Below are 14,942 nucleotides of genomic sequence, written 5' to 3' on the forward strand. Positions count from 1 at the left end.
AGACACATTCAGTGCAAGTATACGCTGATATTCTATATGTTCTTATTATTAACAAATCACATTTTCAGATTCAAACCGACAATGCATGTGTCTAGTAACATCATATATGCATCAAAAGTCTGATGTTCCTCCTCAGTGCCATAGAGCTCCACTGTTGTCTTAAAACACACAATTCTCTTTATGTTTATGTTATGTTTATGATGTTTAATTTATAGTGTGCACACTCTTGTTCCCAGTTTGTAAGTGGCCTTCTGTTAAAAACTGTGCGTGATGTAATCTGATATAAATAGTTATGAATGTAACCAGTTAGCATCTGTTCTGTAACTTATTCGCCATAGTAATAATAACTCTTAAACGAAGCCCAGACTTTAGACCTTAAGTTCTAAAATTAGTATGCCTGCTTAAGACACCAAGTATGATGGCCATGCAGACATATTCCAATTTACTTTCATGCATCTTCCCCTCTGACAAACCCAGTGTCTACTATCAACATCTGCCCATGTTGTTCTTCTATGTAGTGCTATTATGACTAACCTGAACAACACATCAGCTAAAAAACAAATACATACAATACAAAGTCTTCAGAATTCCAATTAAAACAACCTGTCATGTTTGTCCTTTGTAATTTATGATGTTTATTGCATGTATGTTTCTTTCTCTCTCTCTTTCATCCTCTCTGTCCTCTCTACCTCTTCTCCTCCCCCTTCACCCAGCCGACTATCAGCAGGATAGTTCTCCCTTGTGAGTCGGGTCCTGCTCAAGGTTTCTTCCTGTTAAAAGGGAGTTTTTCCTTGCCACTGTCTGCTTGCTCGGGGGTTCAGTTCTCTGTAAAGCATCTAGATCTAGATCTAGAATTTTGATTGCATAAGGTGCTATATAAATAAAATAAATAAAATACATTTTGGCCATTGTTTTACTAAACAACATATTCTCAGTGAAGGTACAGTTGCGTCATTACGCTCACAATATTGTCACATGAATTTTACAATCACAGCATCTGCTGATGAAGATCATGTAATACTATTGCAAACTCCAAAAAAAGCGTGCAATTGTACCTTCAGTGCATATTTTTCAGTGCGTTTGAAGTACTGTATACTGTAGTTTGGTAGTGTAGTGCAGTCAAACCTGAGGGTGGTAAACCAGACACAGCAAAGTGAAGGAGATGATTCATCAGGCAGAACGAGCAAAGCGTTTTGTATACTCTGTATCTTACATCAGCTTACACACATAGAGGAAGGGTGTATGTGCAAAATATGCATTCAAATCAGGTCAAGAGACAGTGACACTGAGCTGAGGATGTGAGCACCCCAGGGTGTCTTGTGCTGAATGACTCCGGGAATGAATGTGTCAGCTGCACTTGCTCAATAAGTACTGGGGGGCTGGAAGCTGTCAAAATGTATCGGAACTCTGGTTCCATACAAGCTGGAAGCAGCAGAACTGCGAATAGAAATGGTCTTCACATCCTCTGGACAAACAGCAACAAGCCTTACACTGGATGCTTGGGATTACAACAATAAGGAAGCAAATATCTCAAGTACATCCTGATTATCAGAGCCCGCAGTGAATCTAAACATCTAATTTTCATAACGCAATTTAATGTCTTGTTCGGGTAAAGACTTTCAGAGCAGACACAGATACAGATTCACTGTGTTTTCGCTTGCTCAGAGAAAATGAAAACCTTTCACCTTCACCTTCCTGAGGAAGTTCATTCCACCATGTGCAGCACGTGTATGGATGCACAAATCGAACTTAGGCTGTCACCCTAACAACAGTTACAATACATAAAGCTTAGCCTTAGTCCAAATCCTGACCTAAATGCAGACACACCGTCATGTTCAACGTGAGATATATATCTACGCATGCTATATACAGTTAACAAATGGCTCTGTTCAGATGTGAGAAGTTATGATCACATCCATGTTCCTCTGTGGTTGTTTGTGTCTCTTTGAGGTCGTCTTTCAATTCCAATCTCTTTGTCGTCATTACATTGATTTTCCAAACACCATGTTCCCAAGTGTCAAAGTCAGATGCTTTGTATGCCCAACCATCCACGCTTGAAGAGGATTTGTGCCATCTAACAATGTCTATTACCTCCACTTTTGCTGCTCATCATTAGTACAGCCACAAGAGGTCACTTGTCAGGAATACATGTCATTTAAAGCTTTTCAACAAGTGACAAGTGACAACAAGTTGCCATCATTTCTCCGGTGAGCACAGTCTCAAATAATCCCTACAAAACATCTACAGCTGGACAGATCACAACGATGAGAAGCCCTGCCGTCAGACTGGATACAGCACAAAGAGGCCATATTTCAGCATCAGTGAGAACATGGCTTTCCATCACCGAGGCAAGACATGAACTGCTGCTAAATATATGATTTACAGTGTGGGTTAAACAACATACTGGTGCTGAAAATTAACTGACAGTACACCACAGTAGCCATGGCATATATCAATTCAATCTAGTTCACGGGGAATTTATAGCATATTCAATATTTCATCACAAATGGACATTATAGGGAAGGAATAAAGCTTGAGAAACTAGTTGATATAAGCTGCAGGTCAGTTTATGGCAGGGTCAGGCGATGTTGGACAACCAGTATTCCATGTCCCAGCCCATCCTTTCACTTTTTCAACAGAATGCCCTACACTATCATGTGACAGTCCAACAGGATTGACCCTAGGCATCTGTCTGCTCACATATTTGTCACTCAACACAAGAGTGAGTCAACATTTAAACATCCCCTCTGATTAAACAGGGGCTGCAGGAGTCAGCAAATTAGCCATGCTACTGATGACCTGTCCTCCACCAAAAAAAAAAAAGTCATGTCTGCCCAAATCTGATGTCATCTGATGAATTAGAAAGAAATCTGTAAACTCTCCCCTGCTGCACGATCCATCTGGGATAATGTCCTTTCAGATGGAAGATGAGATGATACCACCAAAGAGGCTAAGCTGATTCCATCAGTATCTGTACATTTGTGTGTGCTAATCTAAATGAGTTGTGAGAAAAAGACGTGATTTTCAATACAAATGACTTCAGTTGGTCCCAAAGAGTCAAATATTTGCTTATAAGCAAGCCCACATTAGGTTTGATTCTTAACCGAGATCCCTCACAATAGTGGTTGGACTCTCTGATTTTGTTATAAAACAGTACGTGAAAGATGAACATCTTCTCTTTTGCTTGCTCCACCTTTCAGAAAATGTGTTCCAAAGCGTCAGTCCGGTTTACATTCCTGTGGGTTGTCTTATGTGGCTTAGCACCGTCTCTAGATAGGTGACCTATAATACCTAATAAACCTACTTTGGTTTTATCAGTGTTATTGATAAATAAAAAAAAGGCTTGCTAATACATCCGTTGTTGGCTTCAACAACCAACACATAAGTCTTGATCTTCTCCTACAATGGAGGATGTCAAGACAAAGTGGATTGTCTTTATTTTTCGATGGAAATGCCCCCACGACAACTGGAAAACTGTTTTCATTTTACTCACGGACTGCTTTCTTACCGCTGGCCGATAACAGTGGAAGCTCAAGGTTGGATCAATGTCCGCTGTCTTTGACCTGACTTCAAAGCAGAAGCAGTTTTCCTATGTTTTACAACCCTGATTCCAAAAAATGGAGACACTGTGTTTTGTAAATAACAACACATGAACAGTGTTTGCTAATGCCTGTATAGTAATATCCTTTATACAGTTATGTTTGACAAAGTGAAAGTGAACACCTCATCCTTGTTTGCGACCAACTGAACCTTTCGAGGACACGCCTTTAATGCCTAATTGTGATACTATCGGGCTAGTTCAGCAGAGGCATTAAATATATGACGACAGAATAGAAAAAAAAATACGTTTTTCATTTGAGCAGCACTTAAGAGTATAGGTGCACACTTGAAAATGTCACTTTAAAACAATAGAAAGAAGTCTCTCTGGTGATAAAAAAAAAAAAAGAAAAGAAATGACACCATGTAAAAGTGTGTATGCTGACAGGAGTTAAATCTAAGTTTCTAGCAGTGAAAAATGGAATTAGCATTGCTGTTATGATAAATTCACCTACAACTCTGGAGCTAATTAAGAACTAGTGCTGTGACGCTGAGTGCACACTGACTGACTACTAATGTATCTTCCACCTCCAAGACAAAATAAACAATTCATTACTCATGTTTACACAGGACTAATCGCACAGACTGAACACCAAGTGATATTTCACGCTATTTAACTGTTACTTGTGGGAGTCCTGGCTTGTCTTCTAATCCTCAAGGTCCAACAGGAATACAGATTATAGCACATTTAACACGTTTTCTTGTTTGCTCAGAGTAGCTCTGTCTCTTTGACTGTAGGTGTTACTTTATGCTGAGGTGCTGAAAGTAATGCTCGGGATGACACTCTTTCATTACATAAGGAAATGGTTCAGATTATCCAATATAGAGGCATCATTTAATTAGCTGATACAAGCATGTTGCCAATATTAAGTTGAAATATTTCTGTCTTTTGGATGAACCCCAAAACATCTGTAAATATTTAGTCTGTGCTGTTGTATGGGCATACAACATAAGGCTGTCTGGATGACTCTGATGAACCTTAAGGTCAAAGTGAAGCTCTGTTTGAGGTTAGGTTAAGATAACGTTGGAACACAGAAGAGGGATGTTGTTCGTGGTCCGGGGTGGGACTCAATTTTGTCCCCACCAGTGCATGTGATAAGGTTCAACTCCGCTTTGCTTTGTCCACAAGTCTTTTTACATTACTTGTGAGCTACAGCTGGTCCCACGGGATGGAGAACAGTGGCTGGAATCAGGTACAGGGATTAGGGTGAGGTTAGGGTCAGGCACAGTGAGGTTGAGGTGAGGGTAATTGATATTGGATAGGTTTAAAATGGAAGCCCCCACAGCACCACTTCCCAAACCAAAGATGTAACATTGTCAATGGTGTGCTTAAACATTTGAAGGAATACTCATTTGGCAAAACACAACATAATGGCCTACAATGTGGACATTCTACTGACACGGTCGGTATCAAGGTTTTTACTACTTGTCACCACGTAGTTCAGCTGGAAATACCTCTCCAACATGATGTTGTTGAAAACGACTTACATATGAATGTAATTCCTAAGAGACCAGGTTGGTGCAAGAGGGGCAAGAAGTACAAAAGATCTTTGCTTTACCTGTGAAAAAGGACGGATTTAACCAGCGTCACCACGTCTCGACTGGCGTTGTAACCTGCACATACAATGGCCACGTGGATGGTCTGTGGAGAGGGAAAGATTAGAGTGAAGGATTAAGGAAAAAATAGCATATGACAGAAGAGAGAAATTCATTTTGCACATAACAGGAGAGAAAAGTATTGACAGATTTGAATTTGCTGAGTGGAAATAGCAAAAAATAGGTAGACATAAAACACAAAGAACTGTTTTACTTTGAAGCAAAAAGAACAGTGCAAAGGCAAATCCAACAGAGTAAAGGATTATTTGTTATTGTGTTTCTCCATCCATGGACTCCTGTAAAACCAAGCTTTTATGATACCAAAACATGAATAGTCCACTCTCATGTTCTGCCTGGCTGACTGTACATTAACACCAATGCTGAAAAAAAATACATCCTCCTTTAAGATATTGTTTCATTGTCAAGGCATACTGAGACTACAGGGCTTTTGAAGCCTAACAAATGTTGAAATCAGGTTTCATCACCCACACAAAGAAAAACTCTGTAGATGTTCTTCTCTCTAACTTCAAACATGCACACACTAAAATTTTTAAAACAATTGCACATACACAACAGCATATTTTTAAGATTATTGTGTGACAGGAAGCAACACACTACCTCACCTGATCTTTCTCATATGATCTCATGGGTAAGCAGATGTAAAACAAAAATTAGTCACAGAAGTTTTTGTGCTGCAGTTTCTCTCTCTCTCTCTCTCTCTCTCTCACACACACACACACACACACACACAGTCGTATTTCCATCACTTTTGGGGTTATTACATAGACTTACATTCATTTCCTGGGGGCTTAACCACCACCTAACCATAACAATAAACAATACTTGCCTAATCCTAACTCTTACCTTAACCTAACCCTAACCCCTACCTAACCTTGAGGTATGTATTGACTGTCTTCTTTAACTTGCATAACATTACAAAAATCAGGTGCATCCTGTCTCACAGGGATGCATAAAAATCTGTCCATGCTTTTGCTACTTCCAGGTTTTTGTTATTTCTGGGGATAAGACACCTTCTTTACATTTAAGGGTTGGCTTATTATAATGGGGGCTATCTAGAGTATGGTCTTGACCTATTTTATGTGGAAAATGGCATGAGATAACCTTTGTGACTTTGCACTGTATTAATACAACTGACTTCATTTGAGTCAAGTCTTGACTATTATCATGGCTTTGGCCCTGGTTGGAAAGTACTGATGTAATCATACAGACTGGTGGGGGCAGCCGTGGCCTAGAGGTTGGAGAAGCGGCTTGTGATCGGAGGGTCACTGGTTCAATTCCCCCACCGGATGGGCAGGAAAAATTTGGGTGTGGTGGAGTGATTAATGTGAAAAATGTCCCCACCCCCCCATTAGCCGGGTGATGTGCCCTTGAGCAAGGCACTTAACCCCCCAATATGCTCCCCGGGCGCTTGATGCTGCCCACTGCTCCTGTGTGTGTTTCACTGCATGTAATTTGTCGGGTGTTGCATGTGTGTGTTGAACTAAGGATGGGTCAAATGCAGAAGACGAATTCAGTGTGTGTATGTAAAAATATATATACTGTCAATAAAGCTGGTTCTTCTTCTTTTCACATGTTTTGCAATGGACTGGCTGCACAGCAGACGTTTTGACTTGTCACAGCAGGAAAAAAACTGGAGGATTTGACAGTGAACCAACATACCCAATCGCAGGACCTTCTCTCGGTGAACTGCAGTAATCAGTAATGCACCTGAGTTTCCTGCTATGTCATGTTAAAATGTCTTCCGTTCAAGCAGTCCGTTATTGAAGCAGCCCCGAGAAGTCCGCAAGCAGCTCAGGAGGTTTGAGACTGGGTCTATAAACCCCTCACATAACCAAATAATCTGGGCTGAGCATCAGTATGGTCCGTACCAGTATTGGAAGGGGGTGAATCTGGAGATAAATCAGCCTGTATACCAATTTCAGAGGCTGACCTTTAAAGGGCAGCTAGTACAACAACTTTACTAATACTTTAATATGCATCTTTTCTTATATTTCTAAGTAACTGATCAGGATTGGGGATTTGACACCGTGGGTCCTGCTCAGACAAAAATCAAGAAACCTGTACCCACAAGGTGATTATAAATATATACAGGAACAGCAACATTCCTATAGCCTATACACTTTACTGCTGTTATTATGATTTTGCTGAATTTCGGATCAGTCGATCCAACATTTCCACTTCTACCAGAATTCAGTGTGAATCATTTCTAGAACGTCTTTTCCGTCTCTCCCTGCTCATTGGAGGATTTCACCAGGCATAACTGTCGGATGTTAGTTGAAACGACGGTAACAGAGACCCCCCCTTTCCTTTAGCTAGTTTTTTTTTTTATCCCTATGAGAACATTATGCAGGATTTCTCTCTCAAAGTGCTGCTTTATGGCTCCAATTTTAGCTCCCTGATGCCAGTTTGACAAGTCAAACCGCCATGAGCATTTTCGTTTTTGCTTTCAGAGCTTCTACAGTAATCTCCCTGCAGTGGTCATGGCAGCTCGGCTAACCCTCCAAATGAGAAGGGGGGGGGTCATGTTCAGCCACTGCTGGAAGGCTGCTACAGTCAGACTGGCCCCTCTTCATCTCTTCATTTGTCCTCCTCTGACCCTGTAGGAGTTCTGCTTTCCCTGCAGTGCCCTGGCTGTAGCCAAGAACTGCGTGAGAGTGATGGCTGATGTGGGAGGAAAGTAGGAGGCGGTGATACGTAACCATCTGAGGGCATATCCTTTCTCAGAGCACTACACACAAATCACATACCTGCCAGTGAGAAAGCGCAAAGTGTGTGTCTGAACCTCCTCTTATTCTTGGTGCAATCTGAGTTACATAGAATAAAAAACATATAGCATGTTGTCTTTTCTAAATAGTGTGCATCTTATTATTTTTGGAGTAAATGATTGACATAGGCATACCATGCCTCCATCTCTCTTCTTTCACTCAGTGGCAACATGGTTCTATCTAAAAGATCTGATGAATGTAAATACGGCATATGAGGTTATACCCTTCTATTTATCAAGGAAATCAAGTGATGTTAAAGGAAAATGACCTTGATTCACTGGAAACTCTATTTCGGTGAAGATAGGGTGGCCTATTAAAGCATGGTTCTACGCTGACTAGAGCTGTTTGTTTTTCATCTGAGAAAATATCATGTTACCATGCCACCCACTTGCAAATCAAGCGCCACATGTCATGTCTCTATTCATAGTTTTCCATGTATGTGTTTTACTGGTCAAACCTCCCAGTTTAAAGAAAATGTATCACAATCTTACAGAGGCCATATATTTAATGAATGGGAAGACCGTTTAAAGGGAAATTACATTGCTGACAAGATGGGATGCACCAGAGTCTGATTCTGCTCAGCAGGTGATGGATTGATTGATCATGTTGTGTAATTCATTTTGTGGTAATTAATCAAAGCAGCAAATTGCAATGTCGAAAAAAGTTTGGAATAGTTGAGACAAACAAGTCAATCACTCACGATCAAGTGTGCTGCTCTTGTCTGAAGTCAGTCTGATAATCAAAGGTTGGAAATGCGTTTTACTCCAACGAGAGTGCATTATACTGATGTTAGGTTTGAGTTTGAGAAGGCTAAAACCAATGATGCGTCAGTATGCGGTTTCTCTCATCATGCTCTGACTTCCCTACCCTGTCTGTGGTTCTCTGTTCCAGGCCCTGGGCCTACTGAGCAATGCAAATCCCAACACCACACAAACACTGAGCTTCATTTAAGAAAGCTCAGTAATTACCTAAAACAGCTGGACACTATTTTTTGACAAATGTTGTTTAAAAAGGAGGAAACAGTGCATTTGTTGGAGACACACACAATTTTTACCATATTTTAGCTGCCACACTATTTTATATCTTAGATTCTAGTCGTACGTAAATCCATGAGGCAGTCTCATAGTACTGAGCCAGTGTCCTGAACCTGACTTCTTGCAATTCAATTCAATTCAATTTATTTATATCGCACCTTATACACTCAAAATTGTCTCTAGAGGCTTTACAGAGACCCAGAGCCTGAACCCCCGAGCAAGCAGACAGTGGCAAGGAAAAACTCCCTTTTAACAGGAAGAAACCTTGAGCAGGACCCGACTCACAAGGGAGAACTATCCTGCTGATAGTCGGCTGGGTGAAGGGGGGGAAGAAGAGGTAGACAGGACAGAGAGGATGAAAGAGAGAGAGAGAGAGAAACATACATGCAATAAACATCATAGATTACAAAGGACAAACATGACAGCTTGTTATAATTGGAATTCTGAAGACTATGTATTGTATGTATTTGTTGCAAGTACAGGCTCCTCAAATCATCCAGACAAACTCCCACTGAGCTAAAAGTTGATGTGCTGTGAGGCACCAGAATAGAATCGAATCTTTATTTGTCTGACACCTAAAGGTAACAGGAATTTGTCTTCGACAGGGCTCAACATCATCACCACACACACATACAAGACATTAAAAGATCACATAAACCTGAACTAAAATCGCACACATTGCTACTTAAAAGGACCATTAGTAAAATCATTATCGGGTTATAGAAATTCCTTTTCTGTTGAGGGCTGTAATTGCAGCTGGAATTAATGATTTTTTTGTAGGTTACTTTTTTTGGCCAGTGGGACTTTGTATCTCCTGCCTGATGGGAGAAGACTAAAAGAATGATGGAGGGGATGAGAGGGTTCATACAGCGCTCATACAGATGGGACAGTGGAGTTTGTGGTGAACCAATTATTTTTCCAGCTTGATCTGTGATCCGTGAGAGTTCTGTTTTCTGTTTACTGGTGAAAAAGTTGTACCAGGATTTTATAGTAAAAGTGAGAATGGATTCTATAAGTGACTATGGTAGACCATGATTAAGACATTTTTCCTGACATTAAAATTCTTTGGCTTCCTGAGAAGATGGAGGCGCTGGAGTGCTTTATTGTAGATTGAGTCTGAGTGCATTTGTAAGGACAGGGTGTCCATCTGTGTCCCCAGATACTTAAAACACTCCACCTCTTCGACCTGCTCTCCCTTAATAGCTAAGGGTTTAAAAAGCTGAGATGTAGTTGCTGCTCTGTCTCTACCCACACAGCACAACTCCTTTGTCTTTGAAATATTCAGTCCAAGTGATTTCTCACTGAAAGTTGTGACCGGGTCATCCACCGCTAGTTGGTACCGGATGAGAGCCTCCATACTGTCCATGTGGGCCAACAGGGCCATGTTATCAGCATATTTTAAAAGACTCATTCCCCCCCCTGCTACAAGTGATGTTATTGGTGTAGACATAGAGCAGAATCAGGGATAAATCACAACCTTGTGGGAGCCCTGTGTTTAAAACCAGTTTACTGGACTTAACACCATTTAAAAACACCTGCTGTGGTCTCTCCATTAAAAAGTCTCTTATCCATTAAATCAAAATTGGGCGGATCTGTAAGTTCAGGAGGCAGTGCAGCAGAGTGTCAGGATTTACAGCATTAAAAGCAGAGGAAAAATCCATTAATAAAATCCGAGTGGGTGGTCGTGCAGAGTCCATGTTGCAGCGGCGTGTAAAAGAGTCAGACTCGCATCCTCTATACCTCATTTTGCCCTATATGCAAACCGGAGAGGATCCAGTTTTTCGGACAGCATGTTTGACATTAAATCACACACAACTCTCTCCATACATTTGCACAATAAAGCTCTCACATTATCCAGCCTTCTGACAGCATCCCATATGCCAACAGCAAAATAACACCATCACTGCTGAGGATTAAGCTTACTGATGGAAAATTTTGTAATTCTAACCTAACAAAAAATCTTTACCACAAAATACTGCTGTCACAAAAGTACATTAAACATATTTCACCTCACACTTGTCCACCGCTGGCTGCTGCACGCAGTCTGAACTGTTTCCCACTGCAGCAGCTTTCTGGCCCTCATTGTCACCGGTACCCTCCTCTGAATGGGTTCGGCTTTGGTTGCCATGGTGACCACTGTTGGGAAGACGTGCAGATGGGCTCCTAGGTGGCCGGCTGAGCTCCCTCCGCAGTGCCCGATTCTCTTCCTCCACTGCCCGGACCCGCAGCTCAAGGGCCTGCCGCTCGCCAGCTCCACCCACCGGAGTTGATGACTGGGCTTCCAATGGAGACAAGGGGAGTGGCTTCACTGCGGGGGTAAGCACGGGGAGACAACAAAACTTGATACTGACTTTGCTGTGATTTGGCAGTATATAAATAAATGGAGTTGAATTGAATTAAACATTGTTAAGCTAGAATTACCCACAGTTGTACATAAACAAAACCCATATAAACAACATGTAGATGGATGGATGGATGGATGGACAAAGAGTCGACTCAAAAACATGCCCCTCTGCACTCTGGGACTATCTGGTGAGAAGCATGACAATGTGTAAGCGATATGGACTGGGTACGGAAGTCTTCTGTCGCAGTAACGGTCATTTTATATTACAATATCTATGTGATATGAGTGTATATTTTTTAATGCAAATATCCAGTTAAGAATCTTGTGAATCTGATACTGCTGTATGATTTAATAGATCACATAGCAAAGACATATGAAATATTGAAATAACAAGCCTACGCTGCCTAAACACAGCTCTAACCCGAGCAGAAAATTCAGAGGAGACCTCAAAAAAACGTCAGCAAAATCCTACAATTCTACAACATTTTATTTTATATACTCGTTGTACTTATTTAACTGTGTAGCTGCTCAGTGAACAAGCAAAAACACATGTTCAACCTTAAAGCACACCTGATCAGACAGTAGTAGAGCTACCCTTTTGGATTTTCTATACTACATTTTAGTTAAATAACTACTGTCATGCACTCTTGTCTGAAAGAACACAAGCAACCTCCATCTATGCAGGATGCTTTATTATTTATGATTTACTTAAGCAATGGTATCATTGAAGCACAGATGCATAAATATCTGTTTTTATGCAGATGATGGTTCCGTATGCATTTGGCTCCTCTTCAACTCAAGTTATCAAGTCATCCTCAGACTTCTCTGCATAATCTCAAACCTTTACTGAATGCGGGGAAGAAAAAAATGCTTTATTCTCAAGAAACCATATTTGCAGTTTGCATCTCACTGCCATTCATCTACTAATACTGAAATTTTCTAAAAAAATAATTATATAAATACCTGGAAATTTGGCTAGAGAGCAGAGTGACTTCTAAATAGCATGTGGAACAGCTGGCACAGAAAGTAAGGATAAAAATGGGTTTCTAAGATTGGAATAAAACATGTTTGTGTTTTGAGGACACAAAAATGTACATGCAAAAATCATGTCTTTATTTGACTAAGGAGATACTACTGAAAGTATTTGTGATTGTCTCTAATGCTGTGCATTATGTTTTGTTATGTCTGGCTATCCACTTTTATTTGTATATTATTATGTTTGTCATTCATTTGTACGTCCTTTTGCTATGTCTGGTTATGTTTATCTTCCTTTATCTCAGTTGTACTCATGTCTCTCTTGCAAGAAGATTTTTTTTTAGCTGATTAAATGAAGTAGCTTGCATATATATATATGTATATATATATATATAAATTAGAATCGGACAATTATTGTTCCATATTAAGGGGACAATCAATTTTTCAAAGAGCAAAGTGGCTGCCACATGTTCAGGCACCTTAAGTACTTGGGACCCTCGACATCACCCAGGAGGTGAACTGGCACCTCTCCAGCTAACGACAACCTGCATCAGCGCTGCCCTTGAACCCGCTACTCTAAAGCTACCAAGCCAAGTCCACAAGGACTGGTTTCTTCAGCCACCAGAAATCAGTTGTCTTATGGTGGATTTCCCTTCAAAAGAGAAATACTATGAGATTCTCAATGAGTTAGGGGAGGTTTGTGTTTAGGAGTTAAATCAAAGTGTGGCCTCAGAGTACACATATCTTTCAATCAATATTGGCAGTACTAACAGCAGGACGGCCCCCACTCTGTGTATCTAATCCAAGTCAGTGGAATTGCCTCTGCTTTTTTTTTCAAATATAAACAGGGAGCCCTGAGTCCTGTGGAGAGGCACAGAGATGAATCTTTTGAGAGAATATGAAGCTCTTGCTCTCTCTATCCAATACACCTTAACTCCCAAAGAGGAAGGGGGAGGCCTTGGTTGAAAAGCTTTAAAGAATACAGCAAGCTCTCCAATTAGCATCTAACTGGAAATAACAACTTGGACAGCTCTACACATTGCAGTATTGTTGGGAAATAGTTGGCTATGGTATGATTCCATCTGTCATCTCAGTGAATAAATGCTTTAATCCAACTGGTCCCCTTTTGACAGAGGCTGTTAAATTAACATCCCTGTACTGAATAGGCCTACAGAAAAAATGATGCTAAACTCCAGCTTATGTAAAAGTTCTCAGCCTTTTTATGTTGTAAGAAATATAGAAATGACCTGGAATGAATTGAAGCAACATTGCAAAAGTTTTCAACCCATCCTGGCTTGGGTTGTTTTCTAGTGTGTTAATGAAGTGACACTTTTTTTTTTTTTTTACTTCGGATTTACTGACCCCTGTGGCAATACGATATGAAGGCAGTCAGTATATACATGGGTCTTTTCAACCATGCAAAGCCCTCTCCCACAGAATCAAAACACCTTCTGGAATACATTTCGTCCAAGCTGTAATTAATTTGTAGAGTGGATTTGCTGGGCCTAATCCTGCTGAACTGGAATGAATGACCATTTGTTTGTGCTGGTCAGAGATTGCATATGGCATTTCCAGGGGAGTGGATGCACCTGGTCTTTTAAGCAACCAAGCCAGTTCATTTGGCTTTAAGATATTTGCCATAATCTACATATAAACAAAAGCCAAAGTAAAATCAAATTTTCCCAGTAGCAGAAGAAAAATAACAACACGTTATCTGAGTAAAATGCATCCATATTAATTTGCATCCAAGAAAAACCCACCAAAATATTATGTAACACTGACTCATTTTGATCCATACTCATTAGAATAGAGTACAAAAAAAAAACATTTAATGATTCAAACTGACTGATCATTTTGTTGTAATTTGATGTCAGCAATTTATTTCAAACAAGTTGGGACATGGCAAAAAAAAAAAAAAAGACTAGGAAAGTTGTAGGATGCCTAAAAGGAATACAATCTGTAGTACCATCAAAAGATTCAGAGAAGGAGCAAGGCCAAAAACAACACAACACTGCATTAAAAGGGGAATGGAAAAGAATTACAAAGTACCACTCAACTTTAACTATAATGTGAAAAACCTTTAATTTAGCCCTGGTGCAATAAGCTTTCTGTGTTGCTTTACTATTTAATGATCCGACACTATCATGATACTTAGATACTGTTTCAATGGCTGCTCGATTGACAGAGTAGAACGGCACTATTTTCAGTGGTCTGCTCCAGTATACCGCGTGACAAACCATTCACTAGTGTCGTTAGTCCGATGTAACAGACTAACCAGATAAGATAAATGGTTCACAGCAATTTATTAAAAAAAAAAAATTACTGCATTAATTAATTTATAACTTAATCTGAAAGCATCTTACAGTCTCCTGCCTGTTTGAGAATAACAAATGAGGGGAGGGAGGAGGAGTGCTCCGCTGTGTTGTTATTAATATCATGTCTCCTGCAGCGGAGATCAGCTTCTCTGCTGCACCGTTAGCTCCAGGGAATGCCAGCGCTGTCCAAGACGATGAGTGGGTGCAGAAACAGGCTCAGGCACTGAGTTTTGTTTTTTTTTTTTCTTCACCACACAGTTGGTTCAAGTTGTTTAATGCTACAGTGTGTGATGGT

The 14,942-nt window shown here is 40.3% G+C and overlaps 1 protein-coding gene across 1 annotated transcript in view; it reads right to left on the reverse strand.

Annotated features, from left to right (window-relative positions):
* The window catches only part of large1 (LARGE xylosyl- and glucuronyltransferase 1), an 89,910-nt gene that overhangs the window by 37,801 nt on the left and 37,167 nt on the right, over positions 1-14,942 (reverse strand). The window contains exons 3-4 of the mRNA XM_046378531.1: positions 11,023-11,321; positions 5,157-5,239 (exon numbers count right to left, since the gene is read on the reverse strand). Coding sequence (XP_046234487.1) covers positions 5,157-5,239; positions 11,023-11,321 — 382 coding nt within the window. The remainder of the gene's footprint in view (positions 1-5,156; positions 5,240-11,022; positions 11,322-14,942) is intronic.

Source organism: Scatophagus argus, chromosome 22 (genome assembly GCF_020382885.2).
Source record: "Scatophagus argus isolate fScaArg1 chromosome 22, fScaArg1.pri, whole genome shotgun sequence".
In the NCBI taxonomy this organism is placed as follows: domain Eukaryota; kingdom Metazoa; phylum Chordata; class Actinopteri; family Scatophagidae; genus Scatophagus; species Scatophagus argus.